The 21,868-nt window shown below is 46.0% G+C and overlaps 1 protein-coding gene across 2 annotated transcripts in view; it reads right to left on the bottom strand.

The window, feature by feature from the left end:
- Window positions 1-6,349: 6,349 nt before the first annotated feature.
- Window positions 6,350-21,868, bottom strand: part of ERN1 (endoplasmic reticulum to nucleus signaling 1) — a 71,590-nt gene continuing 56,071 nt past the window's right edge. Inside the window, exons 11-22 of one of the 2 annotated variants that reach the window (XM_075903888.2) lie at window positions 21,137-21,255; window positions 20,508-20,699; window positions 19,168-19,372; window positions 18,004-18,094; window positions 17,262-17,451; window positions 13,537-13,636; window positions 12,501-12,700; window positions 11,362-11,509; window positions 10,693-10,820; window positions 9,892-10,015; window positions 9,238-9,305; window positions 6,350-8,328 (exon numbers count right to left, since the gene is read on the bottom strand). In XM_075903888.2, coding sequence (XP_075760003.2) covers window positions 8,122-8,328; window positions 9,238-9,305; window positions 9,892-10,015; window positions 10,693-10,820; window positions 11,362-11,509; window positions 12,501-12,700; window positions 13,537-13,636; window positions 17,262-17,451; window positions 18,004-18,094; window positions 19,168-19,372; window positions 20,508-20,699; window positions 21,137-21,255 — 1,772 coding nt within the window. In that variant the 3' untranslated portion in view covers window positions 6,350-8,121. Of the gene's footprint in view, window positions 8,329-9,237; window positions 9,306-9,891; window positions 10,016-10,692; window positions 10,821-11,361; window positions 11,510-12,500; window positions 12,701-13,536; window positions 13,637-17,261; window positions 17,452-18,003; window positions 18,095-19,167; window positions 19,373-20,507; window positions 20,700-21,136; window positions 21,256-21,868 lie in introns of those variants that run through there. The other variant, XM_089771812.1, reaches the window with a different exon arrangement.

Genomic DNA, 21,868 nt, shown 5'->3' with positions numbered 1-21,868 from the left:
GCGTTGGGGACCACTGCACTAGAGTCTCCACCTGCTGGTTATGGACAGGGTCGTCCCTAGAAGGGTGTCTGCCTCAGGCCCCGCTTTGTCTTTTCCTGCTCCACCCCCACCCCACCTTTTCCCACCCCTTCCTCAAAGCCTGCAAGACTGGGGTGGGCAAAATACGGACGATGGGCCAGGTCCTGCCTGCCAAACCACCAGATCCATCCTTCCACCATCCCACGACCCAGCAGGAGCCTCAAGCAGGCTCCTTGTCTGCTGTGCTCCCACATACCACTCAAAGCAGCTGGCTGCAGGGGCCATGTGCTTTTCAGCACCCTGCGTGCCCCAAGCCCAATCTCACAGCTCCCATTGGCTGGAAAGTGCCCATGCCTGCAGTGCAGGCAGCTCATGGAGGCCCCCCCTTCCCAAGGGGTGCATGGCATAGAGAGAAGCACAGGGCCCCTTTGGATGGCATGCAGGGGCGTGGCCATCAGGGAACCTGCTGAGGGTTCTGGCTGGGAGCCACCTAAGGTAATCTCCTCCTGGCCAGAGCCTGCATCTAGCACTTTCCTCTGTCCCAGGTCACAACCCAAACTCTCCGCACCAGTGTTCCCTGTAAGCTTCAGGGCAGCACAGCTTCACAGGTGATTAATCAGCCCTGCCCAGTCAGAGGCTCAGGGCTCCTTGCACAGAGCTGATTGACTGGGTGGGGCTCATTAATCACCTGACAATGGTAGGGGAGGGGCTGTTGCTGGGGTATTGGAGGCTCTGCTGGGAGACGGGGGCTGTTTTGGGGGGGCTGAAAGCAGAGCAGGCAGGGCTCAGCTGGCTGCAGGGGAGACGTGGGGGTGGGGGCCCAGGCCGACTGGCCTGAGGGATCCTTTGCTGTATTCAGAGCTCCATAGACCTCCTGCTAGGGACTGGCTGGGAGTCGCTCTGGGCTGGGCTAGTCTCTCTGGGAGGGGCTCACGGCAGAGGCAGGCAGCTGGAGGCCCCGAGAGGTGCTGTCCCATAGGCGGAGAGGCAGACCCCCAGGTGAGAGTGCCCCCCCCCCCCCCCCCCCCCCGAGAGGGTCACTGCACTGGAGTGGGCCCCTGAGAAAGGGTTGTCTCACTGCCGCTGGAGAGGGGGATCCGCCCAGGAGCCAAGGGAGGCCAAGTGGGGAGTTCCCTTCGGAGGTTCCTGTGGGGGCTGGCTCCCCTGGAACGGCTCCCTCCAGCCGGCCTGTCTCTCTGCTTTGGCCCTAGGGTGCCACCCCTGCCCCCTCCCCGGCCAGCCTCAGTGTGGGCAGGACCCCAACTGGCAGCAGCTTTACTAGTGGAAAGCCTCCCTTTTCCCCCCGGACTCTGCCTAGCCCATGACGTGCCCGAGCCCTGGCCCAGTGTGGGGCTGGGTGCTCAGTCTGGGCTTGCAGACTCCACCTGTCTGGGAGTGGCTTGGGACAGGGGCAGCCCCCCACTCTCTGCCTGGGGACCCCTTGGGGCAGGGAGGACTGGAGCCTCCTTTGGAGTCCGCTGGCTCTGCTGCCCCACGCCCCGCTGGGTGTGTGTGGGCTCTGGCTGAGGCCTGGCCCTCCTGCAGGTGGGGCCAGATGGACACAGGGATTGCCAGGAAATTGGGCTCCAGCTCATAGGCTCTGTGGCTGCTTGCATTCACAGCTTGGGACCTGGGGAAAGGTGGGACACGCAGGCTGGCTGGGGCTGGGCCAGCTAGGAAGTGGGGGACATGAGGCCTGAGGGGCTGGAGGGATGTGGTTCCCAGGGGGGAAGTGGGGCCTAAGGGGCTGGGGGCATGTGGGTCCCAAGGGGAAGTGGGGCCCGAGGGGCTAGGCTGGAGCATTGCCAGCTGGGCTCCGGAGCAGCGTGTGTATCAGCACCCGGTTTTGCTGGTATCCGAGGCGGCACAGGCAGCTGGAGAACCTGCAAAGCTGTGCAGCCATGCAGCTTAGAAGGAACAATGCTTTGCACTCCTGCTCTTGCACCCCCACCTCTTTCCAAACCTTGCACCCCAAGCCACTGTCCCAGGACACAACCCCCCTCCTGCCCTAGGTCACAATCCAAACCTCTGCACTCTCCTCTGCCTCAGGTCACAGCCCCCTCCCAGACTCTGCCCCCTCTTCCCCAGGTCACAACCCCCTCCTTTACCCAAACTCTCTGTCAAACGTTACAGTGCCTCCTGTAACCCAATCCTCTACCCATGCTCCCTTCTTGCACCCAACCTCCATCCCAAACTCTGCTCCTTCTCCATTAATATCATGGAAGAGCATGGCCCTTACCAAATTCTTGGAGTGCCCCTCCTCCCCCATAAAAAATTACATACCCCTGCTCTAGAGGAGAACGAAAAGCAGACAACTGTACCGGTGTTAACTGTACTGCTTCTTCTAGTATAGTAATGCATGTCAATGCTGGCCTCCTCCTACGATGCAAGTCAGGCACGCTCTGTACATCTGAACATTGTAATGGGAAAAGGAGTCACGTTTGCCAGAGGTGCCTGGCCCTACATCAGGCTTGCCCATGCTCGGCTACTGGGACTAGCTAAACTGCAGTGCCTCTCACAGCACTGCTGCAGAGCCTGGTGGTGCCCTTTTACCCATATCCCTCACCCAGTCTGTTTGCAGATGCCCATGTGTCTGCATCAGGCCAAGAAGATCCAACACCTCGTCTTCTCCAAGCTAGCCTGCATCTGGAGCATGAAGACCGCATGGCTGTCTGGACAGGTGTGCACAAGAGAATGCTGCTAGGTATGCCTGCCCCAGTGGGTAGGCGGGAAAAGGCATTTCAGAACCAGTGTTGGACTTCTGGAGGGCACGTGGCTTACAGTCTTCATGATCCCCATGCATTAGAGTTGATGCTGTGACCAGAGTAGTCAGTATCGGGTGTTGTGGGACAACTGTTGGGACACTTAAGAATTGACACAGGTCACAGAGCAGCTGCATTTGCATTGAGTCTGTTTCAGTAAGTCGACCACAGCTTGATGCCGGTAAGACCCGTGGTTATTGCATTGCCATAGTGGAGCGATTACATTAGCCGGAGACAATTGTTGAGTGTAAACGTGCACAGCCAGGTAGAGGCAAGGCAGCTTAATCAAGCTGACTTTGTAACATAGCCCCAGCCTATGACTCTTCGGAGACCTCTCCTATTACTCTGGGAACTGCTACCTAGTCATCCTAAGTAGAATCCTCAAGACAATGAGACGCCAAGAAGAAACAGTTACTGATTTTGTAACAACAGTAGTTCCTCAAGCTGTTTTGCCCATGTGGGTCCCACAGCTTGTCTTCCATCTGTGTGCCATCCGAGCTCTTCTCTTCTGAATTAGCAAGAGAACTGAGAGCTAGTCAGGCTGTTTTGTCCTAAATACCTGGTGTGGGGAGGGAGGGAGGCGACAGGGGAGAAGGGCAGGAGGAGTGAGAGAGATGAAGAACTTATGTTCACAGGGCTCAGGTGCTATTTAATGGAGATATAAAATATTAAGATGCAAGAATTAGCCTGAGTTCTGGGACCCTCCTTCCTTTCAGGATCCTGCAGCCCAACCCTGAATGTCCACACCACTATTGAACAATCCCTCGGTCCAAGCTCTGTAGCACAAGCCAGTGGGCATGGGGTAGCTGTGGGTTTACCCCCGAGGGTAAACATACTCTCAGGGTGGAGGCCTGGCTTCAGTTGACACTGGTGCTTAAAAGATTCCAATTCTCTTATTAAGTTTTCAATCATGGTTTCCACTTTTATTTGCAACAAGTTATGCTCTCCCCATTCTCTGAATACGTGTGTTCAGGAATCAAGTCTTGTTTGTAGTATATTCTGCTGTGAATTAGCTGCTCTATCCTGGCCTCTCACCACTATTCTCTTGTTTACCCTCCTGGAGGTGGAAGATGTCATGCGAACAGACTAATCTACATCTGTCCCTGACTGTTTTGCATCTAAGACGACACACCATGTTGGTGTGCGCTCGCTCACCGTGTTTTCTTATGGCCTTACAAAATGATGAGGATACTTGAGCCAAAGTTAGATCATTTTAGTTAAAACAATAAATAGATGTGTTCAGGTTATTTTAGGTGTCTGTATAGCTCTTGTTAGAGTACCTGAGCCTTTCATAATCGTAATGTATTTATCCTCAACACTTCTGTGAGGGATGGCAATCCTAGGGGGAACTGGAATGTTTTGTCACCAAAAATTGCCTTTTGGTGACAAGAGTGAAAGCATTTACACTGCAATGTGACTTTTGTTGGGAAAAGCACCCAGTTTCCAGCCGAGAGATACTTTTTTCTTTTCCCCTCCCTTTGTTGTTGACAAAGAGCAAGTGTGGACTCCGCTGTTTGTTTGGTCGAGAGAACTGGCACCAGTACCCCCCAATTCCTGCCTGATGGCTGTGCTCAGTGTTTTGTGATCTTTGCTGCCCTGCAGGAATGTGCCCCTCCCCTTTAAAGCTCCAAGAAGTATCTGATAACTGAGGGAGCTGCTCCGTTTGGGGAGCAAAGAACAAATCATTGGAATGTTTCTGTTCTGCCCTGCACTAAGAACACAGCAGCAGACAGACTGCTGCTGCAGGGGGAGGGCTGGAGAGACAGCTGTGTTGCTTTGACATTCCTCAGCATAGAGAGCTCACAGAACTACAAGGAAACCTCAAGAACATTGATCAGCTCTGTCTTCCTGCAACACTGCATTGTGGAATGCTCACCCCCATCAGTTTGCTCCTTCTGTCAACAGGGAGCTAGCAATGTGGCCATGAAATGTCGACTGCAGGAAGAAGAAAAACTGGTCTGACTGGTTTTCACTTTTGCCGATTTTTGCTTGTCGATAGCACTTTGGTCACCAAACCTTCCCAGTGTAGACATAGCCTGACTGACTTCCTTAAGGTTACAGAAGAAATCTGTGCAGGGGGGCAGGGACTTGAAGCCAGATCTCTTAAGGTTAGAGCAGAATGTCTTTCAGAGGTGCTTGCAAACCAAGAGATGTTTTCACTAGCTGGGAAAGTACTTGCAACAGGCATCAATTCTGCTCCACTGGTGTTAGCAATATTAGGAACCCTGGGATAGATGGGCCACCAGCTGCCAACACCTTTTAACACAGTGTTACGTAAATACCAGAACAGGTCTAAGCTGACACTGCTTAAAACAGCTGCAATAGCCAGTGATTAACAGCAGAGCTCCTAACATCAAAAAAACCTGTGGAACAATGTTAGCAATAGACACACCCTAAGTCTCTTCACCCAACACACTAATGAAGAAGGGGGAAGTGAATAAAATAAACACCTTAGACCCACCTCTGATTTTAGTATGGTAGCCAAGTGCATTTTGAATCACAGGAAAACAATGCTTTACAAGGCCTCTAAAAACACTGCAATTCAGCTGTAATTTCCTATGCTCTCCTGTGCATGTCACCACTGCCCTCTGGTGGCTCGACTGTCAGAATCACCCACACAGTGTAGGGGAACATTTTAACCTGCCTAATCACTCAATCAGGGATTTAAAAGTAGCCATTCTTCTACAAAGAAATTTAGTTAATTACAGAGAGAGACTGCAGAACTGAAATTCATCTTCATTTAAAGCTGTTACTATAGGCTTGAATAAAGACATTAATTGGTTGGCACATTACAAAGCCAATTTCTCCTGCCTTTAACATGCACCTTTTCACATCAAAAGCTAGGAATGGGACACTTCAGCCCACTTAATTGGCCTTATCAACAGGGCTCGACAAACCACTGATTCTACTCGCCCGTGGTGAGATTTCAGCCGGTCGCTCCATGCGCTCCATTCACCGGCGCTGCGCGCATGCGCAGTGACAGTCTGGCACATGCACGGTGTGGGGCTGGCGAGTAGCTCTCGCCGCAGTTTGTCAAGCCCTGCTTATTAACATGGGTCCTACAATTGACAGGTGGTACTTCTGCTGTTATATGTATCTTGGATTCTGTTATTTCCACTGAACCTCATCTGATGAAGTTGGTTTTACCCACCAAAGCTTATGATATTATATATCTGTGTTAGTCTCTACAGTGCCACAGGAATACTTGTTTTAAAGTTACAGCCTAACACAGCTACTCCTCTGGGAGACAAGTGTTTCTGGCCTAGTGGTTGTCGCATAAAACGTCTTAATAGTACTACACACATGGGGTTACCGTAGCTCTTTATTTAGGAGTAAACATGAATATACCTACCCAGCTCCTGTATCAGACATTTGACACCTTGTTCAGGAGGAGTTTAAAAAGGGCAAAACCTTCCACCTTACGTTTTTTGCTTGGTTACCTTTAACATGGGGTTTTATACCTTTTCTTTTGAAAGCCATGCTGTTCCCATGAGAGAGCACAGCCTACTTCCTAGTCCTAATTCTCCTACTGATAAACAGCCATTTTCACTAAAAAATGCAAACGCGCCTCAGTTTCTAAACCTATTTTATTTATTATTGAGTACAAGTCATTATTTAGTAGAATTATAAAAGAATTGTACATTAGAGGTATAAAAATATGAAATAGGCTTTGAATAATCTTAGATAAAACTACCATTTTTTCAAGCTTTAAAAAACACGTAATTTGCACAATTTGGCATCTTGATATCTGGTTTCATATAATGTAAAACTTGGAAACTCCCATAAATGTAAGCTTCAGAAAGCTGATTGCATCAGAAAAAGGAAAAAAATCCCATACACCCCCTAGCAATGCCCAATCACACAAGTAACCGTCAATAATTTACTAGTTTATGACACAATGGCACAGTCAGACAAATTAAAAGCTTCCTTTGTCCACATGACTTACCCATTACCAAGAATAGACAAATTAGTTCCATTGAAAGATGCAGTATAGCTTTTCCTCTTCCAGTTATTAAAAAGTGGTTAATAGAAAACACAGGAAGGGTTTTAAAAAAAGATTTGGCATGCTTTATACTTGTACCATTTAAATTTGATACCACTTTGTAGTAAAAATTAAATAAATATAAATATGTTAAATAAATAGACTGTAAAAGAATAATACACATACATTACATCAGATCCCAGCATTTCTTAATGCTGTTCACACACTTAATGCTTGTCACAGCTTTATGGACACTGAAAAGGAATACTGCATCCTTTCAATGTAAAGAAAATGTATTTAAGCTTCACCTTGGACATCATCATCAATCCAGACACACAGGAACTCAGATTTCATTGCTTGTTACTACTTTAGTTCACCAATTAAAAATGTGGTAGATAATTTCACTGTTCTTTACAGCAATTCATAATTAGATCCCTTTCCCCCAATCCTGGTCACACTGCCACTGGCTCATTAACTGAAGACCTTCTTAAGAAAGGAAAGAACAATTCCAGCTATGTCCAATACACTACCTGGCTTCTTTCCTACAAAGAAGCTAGAAATGGACATTGGAATATGCTCCTCCAAATTATGGCATAGCTCAGTTTTTAATACTGTGATCTAAGCCAAATACTGCCATTGCCCTCCTATGTATATTTGGCTGATTTCTCAACACACCATGGCACGCAAATCTTGCATTTGTGAAGAAAATAAAACCGATTTTTCCAATCAGTAATTCATAGGATGGCATTGTATCGACACAACAACTGGGACTCATATTCAAGGGTTGCACTAATTAATCAGAAGTTACATTCTCTTCACAGGTGCTGGATATTTTCAGATTATTCCCTTTACAACCGCTGTATTGTATCTAAGACACTGTTTCAAATGCAGAATATGGCAGTAGTGCAATAGCAGGCTTGGATGGTTTGCTACAACTAAAAGGCTCCTTTTCCAAACCGTAGCGCGTAGTAACGAGATGGTTTCAGACACCGTTTCATTCTGTGCAGTAAAACATATGAATTATAAAATCAAGTACCGCGTAGGTATGTTTCGACAGCAGAATGATGTTTCCTCCCAGCTATTTGCCCTCACTTTTCACTTTTTTTCCTTAAAAGCAGACTTAGGATAACTCCATCCATTGGTTCAATGCTTTTCTGAAGGCAGCACTCATTCCTTGTGCTCCAACAGTCCTTTTCTGGCTCCGGTGTGCGCACAGCACAAGGCACTTTTTTGGAAGCTTGGTTTCTTCAAAAGAGACATTTGACTCTTTGAGGATCCCATTAGTCCCTGCTAAAGGTAGGCCCACTTCACAGCTCGATGCTTGGAATGCTCAGAGAAGGGAGCTCCATCCCTTCCTGCTCAAATGGCATCTCCTGGCAGTCTTTGCTCTGCAGAGTCCTGACTATAGTAATGCTGAAAGAGTCTTTCCCGGCTGCAGATGTGCATAGCGTGGTAGGTGTGAAGGAGAAGGCGAGGGAAACGAGACGTGAAATAACATACAAAATGGTCTGGGACAGAGCCCAGCGTCTCCTGTACTTCCAGGGGCAGTTCTCTGTAATGATGTTTCTAGGGGGGGAGGAAAAAAAGTCACAGAAGAGCATTTTTATAGAGGGTTCACTTTCGCTCTCTATGCAACATACTAAAGAGATCCCCATGGACAAGAAAGTTTAGTGGCCAAAGAAGCCTTACTAAATGACAAGTGTCATTTTATGGTGGTGGACTGTTGATAGGAAAGTGGAAGACCACCTAATATTACTATATATTTTAGAAATGTGTATCTGTCTACTCATCTATCCGTGAGTCCATTTGTTCAAGAACACCTCCTAAACAGTAAGAGCTAGGACCACCAAATTTGGTAAGGCAGCTTCCTCTCATCATAACTTAAAGCAAGGTGAGAGTTTGCTTGTGCCAGGACAATGGGATTTACTTGGAATGGGATTGTTTCTCATATAACATTAAGGGAGGGGTCTGCTAGCAGGCAGAGTTATACTGCACAATGACCACAGGGGGGTGGCAAACACCTCTGAACAGCTGCTGGCTAGCAGCATGCCCCTGGCTGGCCCCAGGGAGAAGCCAGCAGGCACTCTGAGTGGCTCTGGGGAGAACCTGGCAGGCACCCCCATCCCTGAACCCTCCACTCCAGTCCCTTCCCTCCTCCCTGACTCCTACAACCCCCACACTCCTAGCCTCCTGCCCTGAGCTCCCCCACATCCCAGAGCCCCTCCCCTGAATCTTGTATTCCCCCCACACCACCAGCTCCCTGCCCTGAAGGACTGATGGGTAAGTCTTCAAGTAAGCCAATAAAAAGATGGTTTAGGTGGAAACCACAACATATTGCTGGAAACAGATTGTGTCACATTCCAGTTATTTCAAATGCTGTTTATACTTCTGAATAGGCATGGAGAATATGACAGGTATGAGGAGCTAGATGTTTACATGGTACAAATTCTAAGGTTGGTTGTTCTACCCCTTTACCTTATTTCTCATTGCCCGTAGAAGATCCCGTACTGAACCCCCTTTATAGGATCTGAATTTTCGAAGATCTGCAAAAGCAAACAGGCTGTGTGGGTTTTGTTTTTGTTTTTAAATGAACTGATGTGTACAAATTCCTCCAGGGAGCTGCTCTGTTGCTATGTCCCATATTATCATATTAACACGGAAGAGCTGTTTGTTCTGTTCTGTTCTGGCCAGATAAATCACGATTTGAAGTATTACAACCTTTTTCAAACTCTACAGGAATAAAATCAGTGCAGGAGGCATATTAACAATGCAGAATATTAAACAGTTTGATGCATGTGGGGCCTGCATCATTTCTGTTCTTAAATGGAAATACCCTTAAAGCCTGGGAAGTAAACAGTGGGAAAAGAGGCCTGAAATTGCTTAACTTTTGTTTTTTGTATTTTCATGCTTAAGTCACCCAGCTCTAAAACAGGAGATATACATGTGTATGCGTGCGCGTGCGTGCATGCACATTCTTTTTAACTTTAAACAATTCAGTACTTCAGTTGCAGGCCAAGATCTCATGTAACAATTGTGAGAGATAATGATATTGTTGCCTTCCTGTACACATAGGTTAGGAACTATAGCCTGTAATTCCCTGGGGTTATTATGGAATATAGTTGGAGTTACCTGTCTGAAGGGGAACAGTGATGTGCTCTCTCCAGTCCATTTTTACCACCTCTCTCCCTCCTCTCTCTAACTGCTTGACTATTGGACCATCTAGAGATTCTTTCTCTATTCGGTCACTCACATCCTGTAAGAAACAATCAAGTTATTTCTATGGGTGGCAGATAGAAGAGATGGGGGAAAGCAATGCCCAAACTGCCAGGCATGGCCCCGCCCACTCTCCGCCCCCAGAAAGCATACTGCTTCAGCATGGCTCCCCAGCCACGCTGAGGCTGGGGACACCATGCGCCACCCGCCCTCCCTGTGCTCTGGGGCTTGGCTGGAGGCTTGTTCCTGCACTGGAGGGGATGGCTTGGCTCGGCTCCCATAGGTAGAAGGGGTAGGGCTGGGAGCTTGCCTCCCCCTGTAATATGTTCACCCACTGCTCATGGTTATTTCAAATGCCATATCTTTACTTCCAACTCCTACCCCCCAATTACAAACAACTCTGTCAAGTTAAAGGGTGTCCTGAACAGCGGCAGGGAAACAGTACCATGTAATTGGATTGCACGTATGATTGGCAGTCAGGCGCTATCTGCCACAGTCCTTTCAATACAGAAAACCCACCGCGCTCACTGGGCTGGAACTCTCCAAAGAGCTGAGCATTTCCTGGCATGCACTGACAAAGCCACACTTTGCTGTTTGCCAACCGCCGATTCGACATGCAAATCTTTCAAAGACTTTAAACTTGAAGTTCAAACGTACAATTAAAAAAAAAAAACCACTGTTTAATCCTGGACAGAATAAAAAATTGACAAGACAGACCTGAAAAAAATGGAGCTGTCTTTCTAGATCCCAGAAGAATGGGTGCTTCAGCACACAGTTGGCAGATGGGCGTTTCTGAGGATCCATGTTTATCATCTGCTCTATTAAGTCACGAGCAATTATGTCTTCTACAAGAAAAAGGGAGTTTATTCCTAGTGTCCGAAACAAGTGAAGTTGATTTCAGTCTTTAAGAAGCCATCACGACACTTTCGAGTTTGCCAGAGATCTAGAACATCCAGTTGGATGCTCGACCTACAAAGAACAGGCCAAGTCCTTCCCTGATTTATACTCTGTGCAACCCGTCACAAAGTCAATGGGGTTGAACTAGTACAGCCAAAGTTCAGTTCGGTCTTTTAACCATCCTGGATATACATGAAATTCTCCTTAGAACTATCACAGTAAAGCTAAGAGGGCTCAAAACTTTGCAATCAACCTGAAATTTCACATGCTTTTGGATAGTTAAGTCAATAGTTTTAAGGTCTTCTCACTTTCAATAGGTGCTTCCCATAGAATTACTTCAGATGCCTGCACTTCACATTGGCAACTTTGGGCTCATGGTGATTCTCAGGTCTCAGAACGTTTCCTCTGGTGTCTTGAGAGCTACCGATCCCCACAGAATGAACTACAGTGCTTTATATTTAACAGAGCAGAAAACTTCCATCTGCTTACCATGCGTCTCCGGATTTAAGCTGTCCAGGCTGTAAACACCCAGGAGAATGTTGGCTTGCCGCTGCAGGGATTTGCCAAAGGGGTGGCTGCCTTCGGATACCACGTAATAGAAGACGCAGCCAGCCGAAAAGATGTCCACTGTGTATGTCTGCAAATGCACATAGAGTTCATTAGCAACATTACAATGGGGTTTGTTCTGTACTTTGGGTCAACAACACAACTCCGTTGTGAATCTGAGGGAACAACAGAAGCTTTTATAGTCACTCTTCTTTCTCTTCACAGTATTCAAAAGTAATTAGGACATGGCAAATCCTGCACTGAAGTCCACCTGCTAGAACATTCTTAACTGACCACTTGCAATATCCCCACTTTTCTAGGACAATCCGATCTGTCTTTAAAGGTCACCTCCATGAAATGACTGATTGTTGGTGGGCTGTTGGATGATCACTTTGATTTCACCATGACGATAAAATGTGGTACAGGATAAAATTCATCAGGGCTACTCAACTTTGGAAGCCCCAGGGGCCACAATGATACTCTCAGCACATGCCGAGGGCCGCAACTTAAGTGTGGTTGCATATACAGGCAAACAGATATGCCAATATATGCAAATAGCTTCTCACACTGACAGGCATGAATACAAAGTTTAAGGCAAAACTGCATAACACACAGGCCCCATTTAAGTCAGTTCTTCTGATATTAATAAATTGTAATATTTACCCAATTTCCACCCATATGACAGCGCTTTGAATGAGCAATGATAGTCCAGGAATTTAACTACTAAAACGCATAGCAACAGAAGACCATTATATTGACCACTTTTTTGTTTTGGCTCCCACCTGCGGGCCACATGCTCAGCCCTTGGTAAACCTAAGCTGCCCTGCGGGCTGCAAACAAATGGGCTGCGTGTTGAGTAGCCCTGCAATACACTAATAGCCCACTGGCTGGAAGTTCAGCCCTCAAGAGCGAGTTGTGTTTGGAACCTCTGAAAATTAGACCACGGACATTTGAGCTCCAAATCAGCTTGAATGAAGAGGCAATACACAGTGGACACAAAGGTCTGATAGAGTGACACTGGCCAGCCCCACTCCATGGAACTTTCCTAACCCTGGGAACAAGAACAAATACAATTGACTTACAGGGTTCTCTTTGCAATCTTCACTCAGGATCTCAGGAGCGATCCACCCTTCCGTGCCTGGCACTCCAGACTGGCGACTAAAGCTGTGTCTGCCCACTGCCAACTTCTTACACAGCCCAAAGTCTGAAATCATGGCTTTGACCTTGCCATGGGCATTGGGCATTGAAATTAGGATATTATGAGGTTTCAGGTCCCTGTGGACTAATACAAACACCAGTTAACTCATACTGGGACTCACCAAGAGCATCTTTATTTTATTTAGCTGGAATGAAACCCATTCACCTTGCTGGAGCAGTTCTAATTACTGGTCAGGGATCTATAGGCTGAAGTGCAAGGCATCTCTTGCCTATTGTATTTCCTTTCCTTCAAATCCTGCATGCTTATTTCGAAATAGCACGTCTACACTACAGGGAAGCCTCAAAGTTAGTCCGAGGCAGGCTTCCCCAATGTAGACGTGCTATCTTCATTTAGAGCCCCAGGAAGCACTGGGGAGGAATAACTTAGAATAGCCCCTCACCAGGGCCATTTCAAAATAGCAGCAGTGGAGTGTCTACACATACCTTATTTCGAAATAGCTATTTCAGAACAGACGTTTTCCTTGTAGAACGAGCTTTACAGATTTCGGAATAAGCCGCCCGTTATTTTGACATAATGGAGCAGTGTAGACTCACCAAGAGTTCTTGTGAGAGCCATCCCACACCCACTGGTTTTCCAGAGCCATCCTGGGTTATATTTTGTACTTCAACAGCAGCTCAGAAGCTCAAAGCCAATACTGCTACAGCAGGGAAGTATTAGCCACATTTCAAAGACAGGGAAAACTGCGGCATGGAGGGGTTGTGCAGCATTCAAGACTTCTAGCTGGGAATAGAAACCAGAGCTCCTTTTCCTCAGTGCTGTGACTGAGCATCATGGAATGGTATTACCACCCCTCAACAAACTATAAAGCCGCCACAGTTCCCTGGCTCAGGCCAGCTTATTTCGCTTCTAACCCAATAAAACATGCAGTCACCTGAAACTGAATCAAAGGGCCTTCTTACCAATATTGAGAGAGTGTAGATAAGCAAGACCAGATGTTGTCTGTTGCAGTAGGGTAATGGGCTGTAAGCCATGGCGACTGAAGTCCTTCTGCTCCACATACTGACCATCACAGAAGGGAAAACAGAAAGTAAGTCTAAAATCCAAGCATATTCCTTATACACATAGATCCCAGGCCATTGAAAAGCTCCCTCAACAAAGGTAAATTCTAACCAGCTCTCATTAGACTGGGTATGTACTTACAAGAAACTCTCACAGACAAAGGGGAACTTTCAGACATCTGACTGTACTAAGATTCCACAAATTTGTCGCAGGGGCTGGTCTGTTCCAGCATGCTTTTCAAATACAGGACTTTTATTTACAAAGGGATCTCAAATAAAAGTGAAGAGTAACAGACAGCTCAGTAGATCAGCAGAGTCATTTTTTCCAGCCTTTTTTTGGGCCAAAAATGCAGATTCAAGTTGACTGAACCTCTTTGTGTATTTGAGTCAAATTTGCTGGGTTTGGTCAACCTCCAACCCCGCCCGAAAAAAAATTCACAATAAAACCAGTATTTGAGTATTGACATTGTCAAAATATTTTGATTTTTCAATTCAAAATGCCCTTTCATTTAGAATTTTATTTAAAAAACAGTTCTCTCTCTCCCCCCATGCACCTGGCTAAAATGAAAGGAAGCTTTCTGGTTTGGGCATCACTCAACTCAATTTTTTTCCACGGTGGGCACCAGCTATTTGTACCCATTCCTAAATTCCACAGCCCAAAGGGACTACTGTGATCTAGTCTGATCTGTGTAGCACAGGCCATAGGACTGCCCCAAAACAATTCCCGGAGCAGATTTTTTAGACAAACATCCAATTGTGATGTCAGCGATGCCACATGACCCTTGGTAAATTGTTCCACTAGTTAATTACTCTCACCATTAAAAATGTACACCTGTATTCCAGTCTGAATTTATCTGGCTTCAATCTCAAGCCACTGGATCATTTTATATCTTCTCTGCAAGAGTAAAAGACCATTCTTAAATATTTGGTCTCGATAGGGATACTTAAACACTGTGATCAGCTCATCTTTTAGTCTTCTCTTTGTTAAACTAAATGGATTGAGCTCTTTAAGTCTATTGCTACATGGCATGTTTTTTAATCCTTTAATCATTCTTGTGGCTCTTCCCCGAACCCTAATTGATCAATGTCATTCTTGAATTGTGGACACCAGAACTGGATGCAGTACACCAGCAGCAGTTACACCATTGCCAAATATGCTGGTAAAAGAACTTGTCTCCTCCTACTTGAGATTCCCCTTTTTGTGTGTCCCAGAATCGTTTTAGCTCTTTTGGCCACAGTGTCACACTAGGAGCTCATGTTCAGCTGTTTGTCCACACCAGAACCCCTAAATCTTTTCCTGAATCACTGCTTAGCCAGATAGGAGTCCTCCTTTCTCTCAGTATGGCTACATACCTTACTCCTAGGTGCACACATTTACGTTTTGCCACGTTAACATGCATATTGGTTGCTTGTATCTAGTTTATCAAGTGACCCAAGGCTGCTCTGAATCACTGACCTGTCCTCTTCATTATTTACCAATCCCCCATTGTTTGAGTCACCTGCAAACTTTTATGAGTTCTGACTTTTGGGTTTTCTTTTAGGTCACCGATAAAAATGTTAAATAGCGAAGAGCCAAAAACCAATCTCTGCAAGATCTGACAGGAAAAACAGCCACTTGAGGACAATTTCCAAGTGCGTTTGGAGATCTGTTAAAGAATTTTTTATCCATTCACTGCGTGCCAAGTAATTTGATACTGTTCTAAATTTTTAATCACAATGTCACCTGGTACCTGTGATCCTAAGCAACCAAGTCAAATGCTCTACAGAAATCTAGGTCTACACCAACATTGTTACCTTTATTAACCCCCAAAACAGATATCAAGTTAGTAGGACAGGACCTATTTTCCATAAGCCCATGCTGATTTGCATTAATTACATTCCACTTCTTTAATTCTTTATTGAGTCCAGCATCAGGGGCGCCATAATCTTGCCCAGGATCGATATCAGGGTGACAGGCCTAAAAATCAGTGACATCTCATTTCCTACTTTAAAAAACAGCCACAGCATTAGCTTTCTATTCTACTGCTCAGTACTAAATCTCCCTTATTTCCACAGGGAGAGCGGAGATTGCCAAGAGGAAAAGCCCCTGCTGTTTCCCTAGATGGCCTGGTTTTTAAAGGAACATAATTATTTCTGTTTTATCCTGGCTGAGAGAAACCTCTCACACAGGAATTAACCCCGAGTACATCCTGCTTATCAGCACTGTTCAGAGGGGGCTGAAAGTAGGTAGGGGGCTGAAAGTAAGTAGTCAAAGGTGTCCAGCAACTTACTCACACCAGGATAAACATAGCCCCTGCCTTGCTATCCCCACAAAGCTATCTTTAGCACATGCTCCCCCGACACTCAGGGCATGTCTAGACTGCCTGCAGCTTTCGAAAGAAGATATGTAAATTTGGCACAAATTTGCATATCGTCTGCCAATCCCATTTTTGGAAGAGTTTTTTCGAAAAAAAAAAGCAGTCTAGACATGGCTCTTTTGGAAAAAATCCCTTTTCAAAAGAACCCTTCTTCCTAAAAAAATGAGGTGTATAGGGTTCTTTCAAAAAGAGGAGTCCCCCCCCCTTGAGAGACCGTCTAGATTGCCTTTTTTTGGGGAAAGGGGAGAGAAAAAAAAACCACCCACACCCCTCTTCTGAAAACAGGACTGGAAGAAGATATGTAAATTTGCACCGAATTTGCTTCTTTCAAAAGCCGCAGGCACTCTAGATGTGTCCTCATGCTGCTGCGCTTCTTTAAAAGGAAGCTCTCAGGGCAGGCTGAAGCCTTAAGGAGCGACACTTTAGAGAGGGTACTAGCGAGGGCAGCAAGTGCCTGCCTTTGGGTGTATCATGCAGCGTGACTGAGGAGAAGCCTTTTTCAAGAGTCAACAGAAGGTTCAATAGTCTCTTCTCTTAGGCCAGGTGTACATAAAAGGGGCAGGTCAAATCAAGATATGCAACTTCAGCTATGCTTATTACGTAGCTGGAGTCAACGTACCTAGTTTCGTGTTTCCCACTGTCCCCGCAGCGGGAGGCAGATGGAAGCAAATGCTCATTTGCTTCCTTTACTTCTTGCACAAGCAAGAGTACCAGCAGTCGGCAGGGGCACCCTCTGAGTTTGATTTAGCGAGTCTCAACTAGACTTGCTAAATTGAATTCCAGAAGATTGATCATGCCAGCACCATGGAGTGAAGACATGGCCTTAGATCAGACACCTGGGAAGCCAAACAGCAGGCATTGGCAGGCATGGTGACATTGATGTCACACTGCAGCTTCTTTATTACAGTTGCTGATTACAAGACAGTAGGAAAAAAGGAATGTGTTTATGTTTTGCTTCTGTGATACCAACGTATTGCAATCAATTGGGTTGTCTCCAAGTCACCCTGGACTGTGAGAACACTGAAGGGATGAAGAGGTTAAGAAAAGTCTTTTAATTACACATACAGCAAACGACTATGCTGTAAAACTAAACAGCCAATTACAGACAGTGATGTGTTGTCTGCATATGGCAGGTCCCGGAACCACAGACTCAAAGCCGAGTTAAGAGTCTGCCATTGAGAAGCCTTTCACAGTTTTCTTTCTACATTTACACGGCTCCCAAGAGCTCTTTGCTTTAGCAATATTTGAGATTTGTCATCGACCGGTTACCTCCTGTAAGGTGGCAGCACAGAGCTCAATGGCAATGTACTGAAACTGCCTGTCCTTCTCAGTGCAGAAATAGCGGATCACGTTGGGATGCTCGTCCGACTCGCGCAGGAGCTGCACTTCACGGTCAGCGAAGCTGAAGCATTCGGGGAGAATTCTTTTTACCGCCACGTCTCGGTTATCAAATGTCCCTCTGTAGACAGTCAACCATGCGGCAGAGAAACCTTTTAGAGTCAATCTGGGCTACTGAGATAGGCGAGTTACACGGCACCAGGTGAGCTGATAGACTGGACAGGATCCTGGGCAAAGTCAGGGGTGTGGCTCCCTGCTCCTGGAAAGGGTGGGGCCAAGGCAGACAGCCCTCAGTGCAACCCCTCCCCTACGTGGCTGCGAGCCCCAGATCCTTTTGAATAGCCGGGTCCTAAGACAGTTGCCCCTTTGTGTCCTGTCCCCTCCAAGTTGGGAGACCTTCATGGAACACACTTCAGACAGACATTAAAAAAGCACTTCTCCAGTGTCGGGGACAGATGGACCAGGCGCCTCTGTTAAGTGATTTCATGTGAACAAACATTTCAAACAAATGACGACAAAACTCTGGATTCTTGTTAGTAAAGGGACACTGCAGAGAAGTGCCCTCCCCCCACATTTTCATTCATATTAGATCATAAGCATTTTTTTTAAAATGCTCAAAAAATAGTGGGAGATTAACTGGTCTATAAAATCAAAAGCATATATTTTCTTGTACCTGTAAACAATCGTTCCTTCAGCTCCATGTCCCAGAACGTCTTTCGGGCTGAATGAAATCTTGCCGACCATTATTATGCTTGTCTCCGCCTCTGAACAAAAACAAGCATCAAAAAGATTCATTTAAGGCAGATTTTAAAAGTCAGCACTTTGCAGCTGTTTATCCATTTAGCACCAGTAGGTAACAGCTTCTCTCTCAAGCTTAAATGCACAACACTGAAAATTAAAAGAGGGTGAGAGATCTAGGGCCAGGCTTTCATCATTACCTCTACAGAGCATTCCAGTTTTGGTACACAGTGCCATTCAGATCTGGGCATGCAAACTGCACCTGTGCATGAAGTTTGGGAGCTGGACTCTAGACAATCCTATTCATGATTTCAAACATTCAGCGGGGTGGGAGCCCTTGGAAAATTTGGCCCAGTTTTTACAACACAAAAGGTCATGGCTGGGGAGGTACACAAGGGAAGCAGCTTTTAGGAGACAAAAAGCTCTTTGCAGTTGGGACCAGAGACCACATGCAGAGGGGAGGGGAGGGGAGTCCAGCTTCCATGGTCCCACTCAACTCTTGGCTTCAATTAATGCCAACAGCATTATTTGTTTTAATAAGCTGGACTTTTCTGCCTTGGGGTCTGAGGCCACCAACCCATTTCAAATGTGCCCAAGAGCAGCCATGCACAGCCTGATCCTGTACTCCTGACACAGGCAAGCCTTCTACTGTGGTCGGATTAAGCTTAAAATGACAAAACCATGTAGTCTCCACTGAAAAAGAAATTGAAAAGTCACCTCTTGCTAGAAGAGCTCAAGAATAGGGATGGAAAGAATATACCTAATGATGGACATGAATCGCAAAGTTCAGGATTCAATACCAGACGTGTTTCTAGGAGATGTTCTAGCTCAACCAGAAGTCATGGGTTTGCTGCAGGAAGTGGGGGGGGGGGAGGAAAGGGGGGGGGGGGGGGGGGTTCTATGGCCTTCATCATACCGGTCACAATGGTTTCTTTAGGTCTTAAAAATCTATAAAGTGTTGTCAATATTCTATTTTTGTTCCTCTCCCTTTCCCTGTTGTGCTTTGTTACCTTTGGCATTGGAAGAAATGTAATTAATGAACCTTCTGATTTTTAATTCTTAGTGGGCCATCCCGTGAAAGACGTTAGATTAACTTTACCTCCCTTTTCTTGCTCAGCGAATAGACACCTCCCAGGTTCAGAGCCAGAGAGGTTGGAATATGCCGAGTGGTTTGATGCTTTGGGAGATACGTTGGGTGTGCTGGTGGCTGAGCTCTCTGTCCGCACACAGGTGTCGTCCAAAAAGTCTGTCTCTGGGGAGAGATCGCTGGGGGCTCTGAAGGGCAGTGGCTGTTGCTGCGCACTCTTCAGGAGGAAAGAGAGATGGTTTTACCACCACATCAATGAGGGAATAAAAATCTCAACAGACAAGGGGGCAGATCCAGGGCTCAGCATCCAGAAAGGAAAGATTCAACTGTCCTCAGAGTGAAAGATTTCTCATTTCCAGACTCTCAACTTATCTCAGGCAGGGCAGTTAGAGCGTTTCTGTCACCCAAACTCACTCTTTCACTTACACATTTTTAAAGCATGGCTGATAATTCAGGCTAGTGACTGTGACAGCAAAAAAATGTCATTAGCTTGAAGTTTATTTTCTCTTAGAAAAGTATCTTTAGACTAGAACATAAGAACGGCCGTACTGGGTCAGACCAAAGGTCCATCTAGCCCAGTAGTCTGTCTGCTGACAGTGGCCAGCACCAGGTGCCCCGGAGGGGGAGGACTGAAGACAACGATCAAGTGATTTGTCTCATGCCATCCATCTCCAGCCTCTGACAAACAGAGGCCAAGGACACCATTCCTACCCCCTGGCTAATAGCCTTTTATGGACCTAACCTCCATGAATTTATCTAGCGTCTCTTTAAACTCTGTTATAGTCCTAGCCTTCACAGCCTCCTCTGGCAAGGAGTTCCACAGGTTGACTATGCGCTGTGTGAAGAACTTTTGCTTATTAGTTTTAAACTGAATAGCTATCATTAAGCTGTAAAAGGATACAGTTCTGATTCAAAGCCCAATGAAGTTGGCGGGAAGCAGGAGGAGGGATCTTCTGATAAATTCAGTGGTCTTTGGATCTTGACCCAAAAAAGATAGCAAAACACACACACACACACACACACACACACACACACACACACACACACACACACACAAATAGCTGAATGGGCAAAAACCCCTGGAATAGGAAAAGTCTCGAGTGTAACCATGCGCGCTAGAAATCACTGCCACATGAAACACGCCATTGCCTTAGTTATCAGATTGCACAGCTGTGATTAGCTCAGTGATAACTGTTACTACACATAGCTAACAGAGAAAACGGAACTGCCCTTCTTTTATGAAGTCCTGGCTCTCTTCCTCCCCAGCTCCTGAATGATCTTTACCCGGTGAGGCTGCCAAACATTGCAGCCCTCTCAGAATTCACAATACCACTGAGCTCCATCAGCATTACCATTGGACAGGTGATGACGAACGCCACCCAGCCGACAAACAAAAAAGTGCTCAGGATGACTGTGGCCATGTCTTTCAGCATGGAATCAACGGGAGCTTCTGGCCGAGGTACAGGCTGGCTGGGCTTCTCTTCAATGTCCTTCGGAATGGAAGGTGGCAATTCTTTTGAGGACCCTTCAACCATACCAATAACCTAGGAAACAGAGAAGGCTCCATCGATTCAAAATTTCAATAGATATACTGAATGTCAGCACAGCTGCACAATGCATTTCAATGGGCGGGGGAGGAACCATTTCTTAAAAGCACCATGATATGCAAGACTCTCTTGAATGTGACGGTGGCTCACAGAAAAATTAGTTATTCTCTGAGGACCCTGCAGTTCATTCGACAGACTATTTCCACTGAAGTCAAAGGGAGTTTTGCATGTGGAAGGGAAGCAGGATTCATTAAGTCTGATATCAAGAGTTCTATAACAGAGTACTACCAATGATACCCTATGGTGCACTTCCACCAAGAACTTGGGAAAATTCCCTACACTTTTTCCTACAGAGTCCAAGTTCTCACAACATTTTCATATCCTTCCCATGCCTTCTTCAGTTTTTCAGTGATATGATCAAGTTATTCACAAACCTCCTCAAAACTTGCTTTATCAGAGTCAGCTGGAATCACATTTTCTTGCCGTTTAGGCAAATTGCTTGGAAACTTCTCCAGGATCTTTGTTGGGGCTGATAATGGTGTTTCATGGTGCCCTTTAAATAAAACAAACAATATTTGTTACAAGAATTGTTCCTTTTTAGAGGGAACAGGCTTGATTTTGGCATCTTTCTGCTGAAAAGCAATACTCAGGGCTTAGTTGCATTAATAAAACGGCTTGAGGCCATCATGGTATGTCAATTTAGAATAAAATGAGACTCTCTTATGTGTACCTTAGCACCAGAGCGCTGCCTCTGTAGAATGACCGAAAGCGTGGGAGATTTGGGCATAGATCTGAACACTGTTACATGTCCTCTGAAGTGAAGCAATGCTCTTGCTCTTAAAGGCTCGGAACCTGCAAGTATTGATTATGGCCTCGGACTTCAACAGGACTTGTATTCAGGGTCTAGGTGCAGATTTGGACCTTGACTTTGTCTCTTGCTGAAAATAAATATGGACTAGTCACCCATTCAGTGAGCACTGCCCATCCTGTGCACTAAATAAGATGGGAGCCTTCTGAAAATATAAGATATGACCATGCAATTGAAAACTACCATATGCAGAAGGTGGCAAGTGAAGGGTTGTAGTGGCAAACTTCTTTCTGGCATCCTCCAACTCTTGAGAGCTTGACTTTGCATCTTTTACAGTCTTTTAATGTAGCTGTTTTAG

This window comes from Pelodiscus sinensis, chromosome 20, assembly GCF_052426305.1.
Source record: "Pelodiscus sinensis isolate ZL-2025 chromosome 20, ASM5242630v1, whole genome shotgun sequence".
Classification (NCBI taxonomy): domain Eukaryota; kingdom Metazoa; phylum Chordata; order Testudines; family Trionychidae; genus Pelodiscus; species Pelodiscus sinensis.
The sequence above is the reverse complement of the archived record's forward strand: the minus strand, read 5'-3'. Positions and strand labels throughout refer to the sequence as shown.